The 17,586-nt window shown below is 45.9% G+C and overlaps 1 protein-coding gene across 1 annotated transcript in view; it reads left to right on the top strand.

Annotated features, from left to right (window-relative positions):
* The window catches only part of ATP10A (ATPase phospholipid transporting 10A (putative)), a 174,953-nt gene that overhangs the window by 146,025 nt on the left and 11,342 nt on the right, over positions 1-17,586 (top strand). The window contains 5 exon segments of the mRNA XM_067755780.1: positions 2,773-2,876; positions 2,957-3,083; positions 7,973-8,157; positions 13,902-14,229; positions 16,736-16,812. Coding sequence (XP_067611881.1) covers positions 2,773-2,876; positions 2,957-3,083; positions 7,973-8,157; positions 13,902-14,229; positions 16,736-16,812 — 821 coding nt within the window.

Below are 17,586 nucleotides of genomic sequence, written 5' to 3'. Positions count from 1 at the left end.
GTGGCATGCGGATTCTCAACCACTGCGCCGCCAGGGAAGTCCCTGTGTGGTCTTTAAGACACAAAACTTGTGATGGCTCCATCCTCCTCCAAGGGCAAGAATAGAGGGGGAGGGATGGGCAAGATGTGGCGGTCACGGCTTCTCTCCCTGCTGGGCTGGGTGGGCTCCGTCCTGCACAGAAACATGTCAGTGTGGTCTGTGACCGCACCCTTGTCCAGGGCACCCTGCGTCCCCAGTGGCCCACCCTGCCTTCTCTCACTCATTAGTTTTGTTTGGACCAGTGTGGTTAAGGGCAGCATCACAGCCCCTGCATCCTGCTCCTGCTCTGGAATGCAGCCTTCCCCTCCCCCTCTGGACAACTCAAGTACTTTATTACTGTTAATTCCAGAGTCCCTCAGCTAGACATGTCTTTGCTCAAAGAACAGTCAGAATCTGGAATAATGTTATCACAATACCAGGAGTAAATGGTAGTCAAAATTAAGATGACTTTCAGTGTCATCTTTTCAGGAAATTTAAATTCCTATAGCACAATAATCTAGGGCAGTGTTTCCCAACTCTCTCTCTCTTTTTTTTTCATTATTGCCCCCTTAAGGAGTCTTTTTAGATATTTTTTTTCTAATGGCCCTTCCATGACATTTTAATGCCACAGATATGCTGTATATTTGTTTATGTACTGTACATGTATCTGTGCTTTATGCGTAATAAGATTTTTTGCCTCCAAGGGACCAGTCTTCGGTCTGTTGGGGGCACTGTCTTCTCCATGAAGAGCACAGATCTAGAAGATTAAGAGTGTTTCGTGTGTCAAGGAGCTGACCCGGTTAGTAGACAGCCTTCCCCAGACCAGGGGCCTCACCAATGGAAAGTAGGGTTGCCAGATTTAGCAAAGAAAATATATTGACTGTCTAGTTAAAATTTAATCTCAGATAAACGACAAATAATGTTTTTAGTAAAAGTATGTCCTATGTGCTATTTGGGCATCTTATATTCTTATTTTTTGGAAGGTGTAAATCATTTCTCACCTTTATTCTTTTTTAAAAAATTTATTTTATTGATGTATAAGTTGATTTACAATGTTGTGTTAATTTCTGATGCACAGCAAAGTGCTTGTTATAGTTCCCTGTGCTATACAGTAGGACCTTGTTATTTATCCATTCTATATATCTTTGCATCTGCTAGTCCCAAAACACCCAATCCATACCTCCTCTACCCCTCACACCCTTGGCAACCACAAATCTGTTCTCTCTCTGTGAGTCTGTTTCTGTTTCATAGATAAGTTCATTTGTGCCATATTTTAGTTTCCATATATGTGATATCATATGGTATTTGTCTTTCTCTGTCCAACTTATTTCACTTAGTACGATAATCTCTAGGTCCGTCCATGTTGCTGCAAATGGCATTATTTCTTTTTTTATGGCTGAATAGTATTCCATTGTGTACATATGTATCACAGCTTCTTCATCCATTCCTCTGTTGATGGACACTTAGGTTGCTTCCATGTCTTGGCTATTGTGAATAGTGCTACAGTGAACATTGGGGTGCATGTATCTTTTCAGATTATAGTTTTCTCCAGATATTTGGGCATCTTATATTCTGTCTGGCAACATGACTGGTGTAGGAGGATAGAAACTGCACTTTTAAGTATGACTTTTCCTAAACGGGAAGTTTATGTGCCTCCATTTACACCCACCTCCTGGACGAAAAGATGCCAGATCACTCTTAATGAGGTTTTGTTTATGTGAGATTCTCATTTCAACAAGGGATATTAGAAATAGTCAAAAATGTTATGAGGTTCTTTTTAAAATAACATCTAACTTTTGCTTTAAGTTTTATATTGAACATGTATACTACTGACAAGTAATGAAGCAAGAGGTGGGCTAAATCTACTGATGCAGATGTTTTCTGGGCGCCCTTTCTGGAGGCTGTTGGAGTAAATCACAGTGATGTGACAGGGCGCCTATGACATTCCTGCTTAATGAATTGCAACAAAATTCCTGCTAGCATTCCAATTGCAGCCAGCTACAGTGAGGCAGAATGGGGAGGGCCACATCGTCCTCACTGGCTCTGAAACACATTCACTCCTAACATACTTTTATCACACGAAAACGAAAGTGCCTTCTGCCTTCTCACTAACAATTATTGACCCAAGAACATGGTGGAGTTACGAAGGTGTGTGTCACTTTGCCATGGATTCCACAGTGGTGAGGCTCAGAGTCAGCACTTCTGCAGTCTGGTAATAAACAGCAAGTCTGTTCCACATCTGTGTCTACAGAAAACAGAAAAGGGTGGATGTTTGGAAAAATCTTACTAGCTGATAGCTAATTTCTTAGTTGTTTTGTGTGTGTGTGTGTGTGTGTGTGTGTGGTTAAAAAAAAAACACAGTATAAATTTACCATCTTAACCAGTTTTAAGTGTACAGTTCAGTAGTGTTGAGTATATTCACATTGGTCTGCAGCAGATCTCCAGAAATTTTCATCTTGCAAAACTGAAGCTCTGTACAAATCCTTTCTCCCCTCCCCCCAGCCCCTGGCAGCCATCATCCTACTTTCTGGCTCTCTGAGTGTGATTACTTTAGAGACCTGAAAATGTGGCTGTTTTCTCTCCCTGGGTGAGAAGAGTACCCAGCTAGAACCTCTGATGGCGCTGAGCTCTCAGCTGCGGAAACTGCATATATGCAAACTCATTTCAACGGGCCAGGTGTCCTGGGAGTCCAGGCCATTTCACTGGGCTCTGTTGTTCTCACTCATCCTTGTTTCTGCTCTTACTCCAACTTAGATGACGCCAGAGGAAGGCATCAAAAGAAGATCTGGAGCAAGACTCAGAACTACCTCAACCTGTACGCTGTGGAGGGCCTGCGCACCTTGTGCATCGCCAAGAGGGTGAGTAGGCGTGGCTTCGCGGAAGGAGCGGGGCAGGCCATGGGGCTCGGCCTGGGTGTTCATCAGCGGCTCTCACCCAGGTTCTGAGTAAGGAAGAGTATGCCTGTTGGCTGCAGAGCCACTTGGAAGCGGAATCCGCCCTGGACAACCGCGAGGAGCTCCTGTTTCAGTCTGCCATTCGCCTGGAGAGGAATCTGCATCTGTTGGGTAATTACGCTCTCCAGCGGGCGGGTGCCGCGGGGCCGGGTGGAGTTTGCAGCATCCTGGATGGAGAGGTGCCCTGGCTCTAGTCAGTGGCAGCTCTGCACACGCTAGGCTTGATGAAGGACCCCTCCGGCCTGATGCTAGCGCGGCCCCCAGACAGGGCTGTGCTCGATTGAACGTTCTCCCCGTGGCCCATTTCTGGGGCATTCTATTGGTGCCACCCTGCCAGGTACCACGACAGCGCCCGACTTGCCTCCCCTGAAACCCTGCTTTCCCACCAAAAATAGAGATGAGGAGCAAGGCTTCTCAACAACTGATGCGTTAAAGGATCCCCCCAGCCCCAGGAAACAAACAGAAACCGTTGGACTCAACAGGGCTGCATTTTACATCTAGTAAATATTTCACAGATTTGATTTGGGTGAAAAAAAAAGGGGGCTCATTCTTACTAAATTGTGCCTGTATTTGCTACTGAGTTCATGTTAGTATTTATAAAAGTATTTATTGCTTTAGTATTTATTTAATTTATTATTTAAAATATTTATTAATGTACGTATTAAATTAGCTGGATCTTTGTATACATGCTGTCTGTGCTCTCACCAGGGGCTGGTTGTGGCAGTGCTGTGTATACACACTCCCCATCTCATGGTGCTGGTGGTCAGATGATGATACTCTTGGGGCATGAAGATACGGGGATTCATCTTTCAACAAGAAAGGCCGTAACTCATTTGGCCCCCTTCCTAGGCAAAGGCGTTGGGATATCTCTGTATCTACATACTTATATCTAATAGAATAGCTAATATTCAGATATTTAAGAGCACTACATATACATACTTTATGCAATATTCTATTTCGCCTACAGTGTCCTATACGAGGCCATGCACTATTCAAAAAAGCCCAAAGATCCAGAACCCCAGAGGCATCCTGAACGGTACTCAGGAGTTGAATTAAATGAAACACTTGGAAAATGGCTGTGCCTCCTCTAGATTGCCAGGTTTTGATTTCCTGGACTAGGACTGTTCACATCTGGAACATGCTTCTCCAAAAGACACTGTTGATAGACCCGTGGGATGGGAGGGGGTCCGCTGGTTGTCATGGTCCCCCCTCTCTGCAGGGTGTTCTCCCCTGGGACAGTTCTCCTCCCACCAAGCTCTAACATCTTGAATGGAGTGAAATCCGCCTCCCGGTACCTTCTTCCAGGGGGCGCTGGTCCTACCCTCTAGAGCAATGCAGATAAAATCTCTTCCCTTTTCCACAGGATAAGACCTTAACTGTTTGAGAACACAGCTATGAGTCCCTGAGCTGTCCCTCCTCTGCCTGTCTTTGCAGGCACTCCTTTCTTTCTTTCTTTCAGAGTCTAGGAGCCCTGGCTCAGTTGTCCAGTCCTGGCTCTGCCGCTTACTGGCCATGTGAGCCTGGGCACTTGCATCTCAGTTTCCTTATCTGCCAAGTGGAGGTAATAGTTCTGTGAGGGTGAGCAGAGGGGATGCAGCAAAGCACTGAGCAAGGTGCAGGCACTAGGTCCAGCCCCACGTAGCTGCACGGTGAAGGTGATGAAGCTAGTGTTACTGCTTCCATACCTGTGTGGCCTGGCTGGCATCTTCTGCACAGACTCTCTGCTGATTGGGACCACAGAAATGGCAAACACACTAATCAGCCTTCTTCCTGCAAGCCAGTTCTTAAACATGTACCATCCCCTACAACCTGGAATGTTTATGGTTCAAATGATGAAGCCAAGCTGGAGAGTGGGAGAACCCCCACCTCAGTGGTCACCACTGCTTCATCCATGGGCACCGTGGATGATTTGTATTTGAGAAATGTGAAGTCAGCTTTTATATTTTTAATATCCCATACCAAATACCCCTTTTTAAAACCTTTTCATTTAGGTTCTTACATTAAGTAACATCAGAGAGCCACAGGGCAAGGATTGTCATTCCCGCTGTGTTCTTGAAATTTTCTTTTCCATAATGTTCTGGCCAAGAACCTAAATTCAAAAGACAACATTCTGCTCATTCTCCCCAGCGTTCTTGCTGGTTTCTCCAAATGTCATCTGAAACTTTCCAGTTGGTGAGATTTTTCCCCTCCATTGAAAGCTACCTGGCATCTGAGTGCAGTGAAGTAAGGTGGCACTAGCTTGAACCCCACTAACTACCCTGGTTATGATACTCAAAATGCCAGGTTCTCCCAAGGATCAGGTTGTAAAGAAGGTGACATTTATTCAAAGTCACATAAATTATATTACAAACAAGCTACCTTGGAGAGCTGAAAGGAGATACTAGGCTTCCAGATCATTTTAAAAGGACTGTTCCTCAGATTGCCTCTTTATTCTCAGCCATAGTTCACGCTGAGACAGACATGCTTTCCATAACTATATTTCTAAGTTCATTAATACGCTGTGTTTGATTCAAACATGCACATTATATAGGTGAGGGGCAGTCAATTAGGAGTCCATTACTTTGACCAATAAGCTCCTGAAATAAAGAGGGTATGTATTCAAGGTGTTAGGTTTTCCCTGAAAAGAGGCAGACTTCCTCTGGATGGGAATTTATCTACAAGGTCTTCCTTGCTTTCTTTCTTGGTGGACACTTGACAAGGAGCCCTGGATGAGTGGCCAGAGTACAAGGATGGGAGATAGAAGGCCTTTCTGCAGAAAATCCCCATCTAGTGAAGAGCGGGTAGTGGTTGAGTTGTACACAAAGCACTGCATTGTAGGAAGTGCTATCCTAGAGCAGACATGTAGCTCAGAGGTTTGGATCAGAGACATACCGTAAGGGGAATGCTGGCCCTTCCCTGGCTAACTCACTTCCCTCACCCTGCTTTCCACACCTGTGTTGTGGGGATCATTGTAGTTCTCACATCTTAGGGAAGCTATGAAAACTTTTTCTGGCATATAGGAATCCATCAAGGTTAGCTATGATTATGATTATTCCACAATCATTATTATTAAGTATGAATAAGACACTATGAACACGCAGAGGTGGCAAGATCATCCCTTCCTCTTTCCCCCACATCAGGGAATCTATTCTAGCAGAAGTGACACTTAGGATGCACTGAGAGATGTCGACTCTGTTGGCTGGTGAAGATAAGGAGCCAGGGATGCACACTCTATTCTAATGTTAGAGCCACAGAGCTGGGGAAGGGGAGATGGGCCAGGAGGGTGGTCAGGGCCATGCTCACCATGAGCAAGCAGCATAAAGTGGTTCCATTCCTAAGCAGACCTTGAACCCCACACCCCTGCCTGGTCCTTCCTGGGAGGACTTAATGGTTCAGAGCAGAGGAAATCTTGGGTGCAATGTCCCCTCCTCCTTTCTGGGTCCTTCCCAAGTTACCACTTAGCCTTCTGGTGCATTCATCAAGTGTGGGGTAGGCCCAGGTCCAACACCCCACACAGGCTGCATGAGATGGAAGAGAGAAGACAACCAATTGCCCCTGAGGGGGGCTTCTGGGGAGTTGGTGACACTGTTTCCTGAGCTCAGGGCTGACTACACAGCTGTGTGATTTGTGAAAGTGCATCAAAGGGTATACTTAAAAAATGTGCACTTTTTGTACGTGTGTTCTACCTTGACTCCTTCCTCCCCGCACCTGCCACCTCACCCATTCAAGGCAGAGAAAAGGAAATGGTGTCTCTCTTAGTCATTTCAGGCTGCTTGAACAAAACTTCCATAGACAAGGTGACTTAAACAGCAGACATTTATTTCTCAACAGTTCTGGAAGCTGGAAGTCTCAGGTCAAAGTGCTGGCCAGTTTGGTTCCTGATAAGGGCTGTCTTCCTTGTTTGCAGACGGCTGCCTTCCTTCTGCATCCTTGCACAGCGGCGAGAAGTCGTCTCCCTTGTGTCTTTTGCTGTGAGGGCACAAATCCCATTCATGAGGGTTCCACCTTCGTGACCTAATTACCTCCCAAAGGCCCCACCTCCTAATGCCACTACCTTGGGGGTTAGGGCATCAACCTATGAATTTTTAGGGGGGACACAAACATTCAGTCTATAACGGCATCCCAGCACAGGGAGCAGCATGCATAAAAGAGAAAGACAAGGCTGACAAGGAGGCCTCAGGCAATGCTGCACGTCTAGAAGGAAGGTGAGACCATCTCACCAAGTTGGAAATGGAGGGAAAAACAGGCTGGCCTAGAGGACACTTTTCTGCATTGAGTAGTATATTTTTCCCAATATACTGAGACCTGCATGGGAAAATCTGCCCCTTAATCATTATTTTTGTGGAAAAAACATTCAGGATAATGTTGCTGATCGACAGCTAATGGTAAGCATTGTTGAGAGCAAGCACTGTGGGTGTCATTCACCAGAAGCTATCTGTGGGATGGATACATTTTTTTTTTGCGGTACGCGGGCCTCTCCCATTGCAGAGTACAGGCTCCGGACTCGCAGGCTCAGCGGCCATGGCCCATGGGCCCAGCTGCTCCGCAGCATGTGGGACCTTCCCAGACCGGGGCACGAACCCGCGTCCCCTGCATCGGCAGGCGGACTCTCAACCACTGCGCCACCAGGGAAGCCCTAGGATGGATAAGTTTTAAAACTTTTCATCCCTCAGAATATGGTCACTCCCACCATCTCCCCACAAGCTTTGTTTCCAAGCTATCTGTAAAGTTAAAAGTTGTCTGCATGTTAGAAAGCATTGGAGGTGCTCTGTTGTACATCCAGAGAATTATGTTCAGTGCCTCCCAGGTATCCCTACCATGTGGAATCGAGAGCTAGTGAAGGTGCCCCCATGTCCTGAATGAGGAATCACCCGAGTGCTTCCAGATAAGATGGACCACAGCAGGGCCCAATCTGCAGGGTGGGGCCAGCACCTCTGCTGTGTTGGAGTGAGGCATTCATGCCGGTCAGGGTCGGTGCCCATGAGCAGGGGGCTTACCCACACTGTTGTACCTTTGACCAGGTGCCACTGGGATTGAAGACCGCCTGCAGGACGGAGTCCCTGAAACCATTGCTAAATTGCGTCAAGCAGGCCTGCAGATTTGGGTTCTCACTGGTGACAAACAGGAAACAGCCATTAACATCGCTTACGCATGCAAACTGCTGGACCACGACGAGGAAGTCATCACCCTGAACGCCGAATCCCAGGTGGGTGGATGTCGGGGAGACCCTCTCTGCCTGGCCAGCCTCACACCCCACCAGCCCCAGAGCAGAGCAGGAAAGAATGCCTTCCATTTCTGGCAGCCGCTGTGAGGCGGGCCTTTGCCCTCTGCTCTGTTTGCACCTGTGTTGTGTTTCTGGCAATCAGAACGTGCTTGTCATAGTCTTGGAAGATGTGGGATTTGCTGGGATTTCTTAGGAACACGCATCTGAGCTTTATAAAGCAAAGTTCAACCCGCTTTTTCCTGAGATACTTTCCAGCCAGCAGTATCAGAGAGTGTTTTTCATGAGGTCACATGGAGCCAGGGCAGCAGTCCATTCTGCCTTGGTGTCCTCAGGATGGCATGTGTTGTCTCACGGATGCCCCAGTGGCATGTGGGTTTTCATTTGTCACATCTATTGACTGAAATCCCCAAGTGTGGAGGGTGGATCTCTTCCCATAGGCCCTGGCCGGGGCTCTGATTCCTCGAGTGACTGACTCTCCCTTGGAACATCTCCTTCAGCAGATGACAAAGTCTAACTTTTATGGATCATGCTCTAGGTGTCACACTTAAGATGTGCCTAATCACAAGGATTTCTCCTTTATTTTCTTCTAAAACTTTTATAGTTTAGCATCTCAGCTTTAAACACAATCTTTTTTGTGTAGAATTTTGTCTAAGGTGTGAGGTTTACATCAAACTGCATTTTTCCACATTATTCAGGCACCGTTTGTGGACAGTCTTTTTTCCACTAAATTGTCTTTACACCTTTGTTGAAAATCAATTGGTCCTATTTGTGTGGGTCTATTTCTAGACTTTCTATTCTGTTCCATTGATCTGTGTGTCTGTCCCTTCACCAATACCATGCTGTCCTGTGGGTTTTTAAATGTCTTAAAATAGGCAGTGTTTTGTTTAATTTCCAAGTGTTTGGAGTTTTCCTATTTTCTTTCTGTTACTGATTTCTCTTTGAAACCTATTTTATTGATTTCTATCCATTATCGTCATAGAATATGCTTTTTATGATTTTAATTCTTTCATATTAATTTTTTTAATGACCCAGGGTATGGTCTATCTTGGTGAATGTTCATATGCATATGAAAAGGATGTGTGTTCTGCTCTGTTGTTGCCTGGTATATCAATTAGATCCAGTTGAGAGATGGTATGGTTCAATTTTTCTATAATAGGGGTCAGCAAACTGTGGCCTATGAGTCAAATCCAACCTACCACCTGCTTCTGTAGAGTTTTATTTGAACACAGCCTTCCCCATGTTTTTATATACAATCTTTGGCTGTTTTCATGCTATAATGGCAGTTTTGAGTAGTTGCCACAGAGACTGAATGATCTGAAAAGCCTGAAATAATTTACTCTGGCCCCAAATAGCTACTCCAGCTATTCTGATTTCTGTTTGCATGGCATACCTTGTTTGATCCTTTAGTTTTTAATCTACCTGTAGCATTACATTTGAAATGAGGTGAGGTTTTTTTGTTTGTTTATGTTTTTTTTGGTAGATAGGTCATGTTTTCATATATTCAGACAGTCCCTTTTAATTGGTATGCTTAGATCATTTACATTTATTATAATTATCAATATGTTTGGATTCAAGTCTACTATTTTATCTTTTGTTTTCTTATTATTCTCTGTTTTTTGTTCCTCCATTCCTTTTTCTACCTTCTTTGGGGTTATTTGAACATTTTTTAGTATTTCATTTTAATTTGTCTCTTATGTTTCGACATCACTTAGCTTTTTTAGTGTATTTTCTAGGATTGCACTGTGCATACTTAAGTTGTCACAGTCTACTTAGAATCAGTGGGATGAAGAAATCTTACCACTCCACGTGCCCCTTACTCTTCCCCCTAACACTGATAGTGTCATATATTACAACTGCATAAATTGAAATCCTCATCAGATATTATATTTTTTGCTTTCAATCTAAAAGCATATTTTAAAGAAATCAAGAGGAAAAGAATGGTCCATTATATTTAGTTAAAATAAATTATATTTACATAAATTAAATTTTATTTACAACTTCTGTTGCTCTTCTTCCATTTCTGTTGTTTCAGGTTTCCTTGTGGCACAATTTCCCTTCTCTAGGAAGAACTTCCTTTATCTAATTTTTAGAGTAGGTCCACTGGTGGCAAATGCTCTTGCTTTTCTTCATCAGATAATGTCTTTATTTTTCTGTGGTACCTAGTGAGAAATCAACAGTCATTTGAATCATTATTACCCCATAGCTAATGAATCATTTATATCTGGCTGCTTTCCTATGTTTTTCTTTGTCTATAATTTTAAGTAGTTTCATTACGACGTGTTTGGGCATGGATTTCTTTTGATTTATAATCTGGGATTTGCTAAGATTCTTTAATTTGTGGGGTTATGTCTTTCACCAGATTTGGTAAGTTTTCAGCCATTATTTCATCAGATACTTTTTCTGCACTGCACTTTCTCCTCTTCTTCTGTAAGACTGATGACATGAATATTGGGTCTTTTGTTATTTTCTCAAGGGTCCCGCAGGTGCTCTTCAGTTTTCAATTTTTTTTTCTTTCTTATTCAAATTGGATAATTTCTCTTGATCTGTCTTTGAGGTCACTGACTTTTTCTTCTGTTATCTCCATTCTTCTATTGAGCCCATTTAGTGTTTTTCTAAAAATAAACTTTTTATATAGAATGGTTTTAGATTTACAAAAAAATTGTGAAGATAGTACTGTTTCACCTATACATAATTTTGCCTATTATTAACATCTTTACAATTTTTAATATGGTATTGATATACAGTTACTTACTAAAATCTGTGCTGTATTCAGATTGCCTTAATTTTTACCTAATGTCCTTTCTGTTTTCCAGAATCTCATTGAGGACCCACATTACATTTTCTTTAAATCAATTTATTTATTTGGCTGTGTCGGGTCTTAGTTGCAGCACACAGGCTCTTCATTGCAGCACACAGGCTTCTCTCTGGTTGTGGTGCTTGGGCTCTAGAGTGTGCGGGCTCAGTAGTTGCGGCACGCAGGCTCTCTAGTTGTGGCGCGTGGGCTCTAGAGCGCATGGGCCAGTAGTTGTGGTGCACGGGCTTAGTTGCCCCACGGCATGTGGGATGTTAGTTCTCTGACCAGGGATCGATCCCACGTCCCCTGCATTGGAAGGAGGATTCTTAACCACTGGACCACCACCAGGGTAGTCCCCAGGATCCACATTACATTTAGTCGTCATGTCTCCTTAGGCTCTTACTGGCTATAACAGTTTCTCAAACTTTCTTCATTTTTGATGACCTTGACAGTTTTGAGGATAGATACATTCAGGTGTTTCCTAGAATGTCTTTATATGGGAATTTGTCTAATATCTTTCTCATCATTAAAGTTATGAGTTTTGGGGAAGAAGACCACAGACAAAGGGCCATTTTCATCATTTCATCACATCATATCAAGAGTACATTCTATCAACATGATGTATCACTGTGGATGTTAATTTTGTCAGGTTTCTCCCCCATAAACTAATTCTCACACTGTCCTCTCTGGAAAGAAGTCACTGTGCACAGCTCACACTTAGAGAGTGTGGGGGTTATAATCCCCCTCACTGAGCACAGAGAAATTATGTAAATTATTTATGTAATCCAATGATGGACACATAAGTGGAATCCAGTGAGCTTTTCATTTTCGTTAATGTGTTTTGGGTGTTCTAAAATTTTTATTTGATTCCTCTTTATATCTTCTGTTTTTTGCTGAGACTTCCTTTCTATTCATTTTTAGAATTTTTTCTTACTTCTTGGAACACTTTTATAATGGCTGCTTCAGAGTCGTTGTCAAGTAATTCCAGTATGTGTGTCATCTTGACATTGGCTTCTGTTGATTTTCTTTTACCACAGGCACTGAGAATTTCCTAGCTCTTTATATGCTGATAAATTTGGAGTTATGTTGTGCGTATTTTGAATGGCACTCTGGTCATTTTAAATTTGGAGTATGTGGATTTTTTTAAGGCAGGATATCAGTCCTCTTGGGTGCAGCCTGCAGGCTCTGAACAGCCTTGGGGTGTTGATTTCAATGTGAGTCTTGTTTGGCCTTTGCCAAGCTGTTAGAATCTGTCTCACATTTTTGCCAAGCTACCCCCTCCTGACAATTTTTCCAGTACTTTCTGATTCTCTGGGACTCCCTCTGGCATGAAAGCTGGGGTTTGAGTTACCTTGATCTGCTTTGTACTTCTGCACCGACTTCCAGGGCCAAGTGGTGGCAGGACAGACAGAAAGGAGGGCAGCCGTTGCCTTGCTGTCCTAGGGCCACAGATGCTCTGATAGGAAGGAAGGACCACCTCCCTCAGAGTCCCCAGCAACAGATGGCTGTGCTACCACTGTTGTTCCTACTGCTGCCCACAGAGCAAAATTGCCTGGGGCTGGGTTCAAGAGAATAGAGGAAAAAATAAATAAAAATGGGGTTTCCTCCATTTTCTCTAAACATTGGAAGTTCTCTTTTCCTCTCCTCAAGCCAGAAGTAGAGGGCTTCTAGAGCTGGAGCTTTCTCTGTCCCTGCCTCGGTGCCCACCTCCAGCTTCCGTGACACCTGGGTCCAGGTGAGGGCCTGCCAGAGTGACAGTGGAAACCTTGCAGTTCAGTGTGTTTAGAATGCCAGTCTTCTTCCCCAGCCTGACAGCTGCTGTATACTCTGAGTACTCAAAGTGGCTCTATGAATCTGTCCAGGTGCCACAGCTGCACCTGTAGGGGAGGCAGGGCATGCTTGCTCCATCCTACCTTGTCAGTGCCTTGTGCTAGCACCAGGGCATCCATGGTATTCCTGCAATGAGGTCCCGCATTCTCTGCAAGGCCTTCCTGGTCACCACCACTCCCAGCCCTGCCTGGAAGCAAGTCTGCCCCTCTCTGTATCCAGGGACATGTTGCACATGCTTGTCAGTGACTTGCTGTGGTCATGGGAGGGTGTGTGTGTGTGTGTGTCCGGCTGCCTGCCCATCACTCAGGGCCAACAGCTGCGTCTTCTTGGTCTTCTTTTCTCCAGTCTCACTCACTTTCCTCGATATAAAAGGTCCTCAGTTAAGTGCTTGTCGGACACACCTGGATTCCCACAGTGCATTGTAGGAAGCTGCTCACTAACCTGTGGGCTACTGTCCATCCGTGGCCATCCGTGGAGGACCAGGAACCACTTGAGTTTCCTGGAGTGTGTTCGTTCTTGGAAACACTTTTCCTTCCTACGCCTCTGTCCCCTGACCTTGCAGGTTCCCCAGGAAGTTTCCCTATTCTTTCTGGAACTCAGATACAGCTTTGGAAGGGCACTGCCAATTCCAACCCTCAGTAATTAGGCTTTTTTTTAAACTTCATTTTCCTGAGCTTAGGGAGACACTGAGTACTCTTCTTTCAGAGCTAATCACAACAGAAGCTTTTGTTGGTACCTCACTAGGAAACAAGAAGGGCTGAGTAAGGGCCTCTGAGGACCATGGGGAAGTGCCTGGAAAGCTCCCATAGCCTAACTAGCCAGCAGCTAGCCAGTCTGGCCAGGCCTCCCAAAGTGAAAATGCTTTGTCCTAACCTCTACACAGTATAACGGAATCAAGTAGAGTCTTATAGGAACCCTAAACCAACTCAAATCCTTTCACGTTGAAAGTCATCTACTTCTACTGACTTCCCAGGCCCAGGAGAGCCACCTCTTGGGCAGAGCCTGCAGCCTGGGTCCCTGGAGATTCTCAGATGTGTTGTGCAGGTAGCCTGGTCTGTGATGCAGCCGAGTGACCTGCACCATCCTCTCGTGTCCATTTCAGGAGGCGTGCGCAGCCCTGCTGGACCAGTGCCTACACTATGTGCAGTCCAGGAGCCCCCACAGTGCTGCCGACAAGACCGCTGGTGGCGTGAGCGTGGGCTTCTCCCCACTCTGCCCGCCCTCTGCAGCTGCCATGTCTGGCCCCAGCCCCAGCCTTGTGATCGATGGGAGAAGTCTGGCCTACGCCCTCGAGAAAAACCTGGAGGACAAATTCCTCTTCCTTGCTAAGCAGTGCCGGTCTGTCCTTTGTTGTCGCTCGACTCCCCTGCAGAAGAGCATGGTGGTGAAGCTGGTCAGGAGCAAGCTCAAGGCCATGACTCTGGCCATAGGCAAGTATCCAGGCCGAACAGCCCCCACCTCTGCAGCTGCTTCCTGTCAAAGCATCTTGAATTTCCTGCCCCTTCTACGCTATGCCATAGGATGGGAAAACGCTTCCTTGCTCTTTTTTCTATTTATAAAATCACACCTGGTACAATGAAACAGGCAGCCTGTTCCAAATATAAAGCTTGGATTTGAAAGCCACAAAATGTACTAGCAACAGATATAGCTACATATTAGGAAGTCAGTAATTCAATGGTGGTTGAAGAAGATGGAGCTTATTACTGTCTCCTGGGCGACAGAAGACTACTGTCCAGCAGCCTCGGCCACAGTGGAGCCCAGCACACTAAGCACGACCCCAGGCCAACTTAGGAAGAAGGCCCTTTACAGGTGCTTCTGATGGCCGTGAGCCGCCTGGAGTCCAAGGCTTCATCATGCTGCACGACCCAGCGACTCCATGGTGATCAGAATTTCCATCGCTTCTTGTCTGCTGAACTTTGTTTCAAGACAAGCATCTACCCTCCTAAGGTCTGAATAGTTGCTAAATTTTGCGTCATTTCCTTAAGGACTGTGCATCTAATGGTGGTTTTTCCTTGCAGACTGTTGGTCTGGAGAGCCTTCTCGGCCCCTGTTCCGTGCTGTACGGTGCTCACCTGTCTCCCCCAGGGGAGTGTCCCCACGTCTGATACAGGTCCAGCCTCCAGTGAGGTTCAGGGACTTGGCAGCGCCACCTGCTGGTGAGGGATGGGAGAGACTGCAGGTAGCCCAGGAAAAGAGATGATATGATCCCCGGGATCCCCCGATATCGATATCAAACAGTTTGTTTTCCCTGCATATAGAATGAACACCGGGGTGAGAGTTGGCTCTGAAATAAAGCATCCTCACCAATCAGTAATAGTTACTGTATTTTCTACAAAAGGTCTGTGACAGCCCCTCCTTGATGACGTAGGGATTGCAGCCCTGTCATACAGGACACCTCATCAGGATAGTTGAGGCCGGTGTTGAGCCCAGTCCGTGGGGGATGTCCTTAGCATGGTCGTCATGGAGACGGCCCTGCACATCCCCAGGGCCATGGTATCTGCTAAGGGGAGTGAGTGTGTGTTCATCTGTGGCCCCTTGGTTCAGGCTAAGACAGGCAGCTCTTCTGTGACCCCTCCTCAGGGAGGCTGTCTCAGGACCACCTTTGCCCTCATGTGCCTGGAGAGGCCTTTAGGGCTCTCTGAGCAAGTGTTGGAGGGAGAAGCTGAGGAGTCTGCAGGCTGGGTCTGCACCCTTACCGATAACTTTGCTCCTGTGTAACATGAGGACAGTGCCCCCCAGCGGGACTGGTGTAAGACCTGAATGATAAAGCACATTTTCACTGCCTGGTCAGTGCCTGCTCAGCCACTGAATCACTGATGTGTGGCACTCATTTAGGAAAACGGAGGTAGAGCTTGGCTGGTTAGAAAGAAAAGAAAAAAACAAAATAGAAACTCAAAAGGGAAAGGGAAAGTAAGGACCAATCAACTTTAGTTCATTTCTTTCTATGAATTAAAGCATGGATATGACCTAGTCCTGGGCATCCAGCAGCTAATAATCCAGAGAACATCATTGTCTACATATCTCATTTTGAATGGGACATTCTGGAAAAAACTGCAGAGGTTATTGCTTCACAGAATTTCAATTTGACAAATATTGACTCATCACCCATGTGTTGGGCCCAGTGCAATAAAGAACAGAGGAATCACAAGGGAGAGATGTCCTATAGCCATGGTCTGAGATACACTGACTTTATGTATCTACACTTTTTGCATATTTGAAATTTGGGAGGTACTCGGTGATGTGGGCCCTTCTGCTGCCTTGTTCCAAGAACGGTCACTATCACTGAATGACAATGACTTTAAGTCTGCTTGCCTTTCCCTAAAGGTGTCCGGAGCTCTGACCTATACCCTATATTCCTACACATTTTCTGTGACTGAATAAGTAGACGGTCTCCTTTATCACATGCTCAAAGAGCCCAAGGATGGGCACAGTAGCTAATGAGTTAGCTGGACACTGATGTACAAAAAGAGCTCCACAGTTTGTTTGGGCAGAGTTTAACCTCCTTCGTTCAGTTTAGAAAACCACTCACCTGCGTATGAATTGGAGTAGCCTTGACTGACATATGACAAAGTCTGGAGTGGTTCAGGAAACAGCAATGAAGGTGGTGGTCATATCTCTCTGTGTGCTGGATGCCACGTGAAGGGCTCTATTGGTGTATGAGCCAGTAGCTTGGAACGTGTACTAACTAGAAACGGACACGCTGGCCACCGCTTGGAAATACCTCCTGGTGTGGCTGGTGGGTGCAAGCCTCCCACTAGGCTCTTTCTGGCTGCATAACTTGGCTCCCCCAAGGCAGACTCTGCACTGCCTCTTCCTCACTCCTCCCCAGGACCCTTCACAGGACCCAGCTTACAGAGAACCCAGGAAGATCCATCAAGCTGATTTGATTCTGTGCATCTCAACTCAAATGATTCTTCCTGCCCGTGCTGTTTCTAGGAGATGGAGCCAATGACGTCAGCATGATCCAGGTGGCAGACGTGGGCGTGGGACTCTCAGGCCAGGAGGGCATGCAGGTAAAGACCAAAGGGGCTGTCCTGGGTGACCAAGGGGTCCTCACACTGTGAGCTGTGCTGGCCTTCTTGTGGGCTCTGTGCCGCAGAGCTAAAGGGTTGGACTTCAGTACAACTGGTGCTCTCCTTCTGCTAAGCCAGTGGTAGGAGACCAGCTCTTCATGTTTATGAAGCCGTGTGCAGTGAATGTGTCTATTAGTGTATTTCTGTGAAAAGGTGGGATGGAGCGAGGCATGGTGAGTCATCGCCTTTCTCTGGCTGTCAGTGGTTCGTCCCTCAAAGGCATTTTTTACTGCTCCTGAACATTAGTGATACCATTTGAAGAATGGACTTTGCTGTAGGACTATTGTATCCTGGTGTCACTATAAAGGTGGAGTGCAGCCATCCTTGCTCATGTGAAAATTTATTTCTGCATTTTTCATTTGCCACTGTGTTGGTTCCTGACATGTGATCCAGACGATGAACAAATGAGTTCATTAAAAATGTACTTCTTGGGCTTCCTTGGTGGCACAGTGGTTGAGAGTCTGCCTGCCGATGCAGGGGACTCGGGTTCGTGCCCCGGTCCTGGAGGATCCCACATGCCGCGGAGCAGCTGGGCCCGTGAGCCATGGCCGCTGGGCCTGCGCGTCCGGAGCCTGTGCTCCGCAACGGGAGAGACCACAACAGTGAGAGGCCTGCATGCCGCAAAAAAAAAAAAAAAAAAAAGTACTTCTTGGGACTTCCCTGGCGGTCCAGTGGTTAAGATTTCGCCTTCCAACGCAGGGGGTGTGGGTTCGA

Source organism: Pseudorca crassidens, chromosome 1, assembly GCF_039906515.1.
Source record: "Pseudorca crassidens isolate mPseCra1 chromosome 1, mPseCra1.hap1, whole genome shotgun sequence".
NCBI lineage: Eukaryota > Metazoa > Chordata > Mammalia > Artiodactyla > Delphinidae > Pseudorca > Pseudorca crassidens.
The sequence above is the reverse complement of the archived record's forward strand: the minus strand, read 5'-3'. Positions and strand labels throughout refer to the sequence as shown.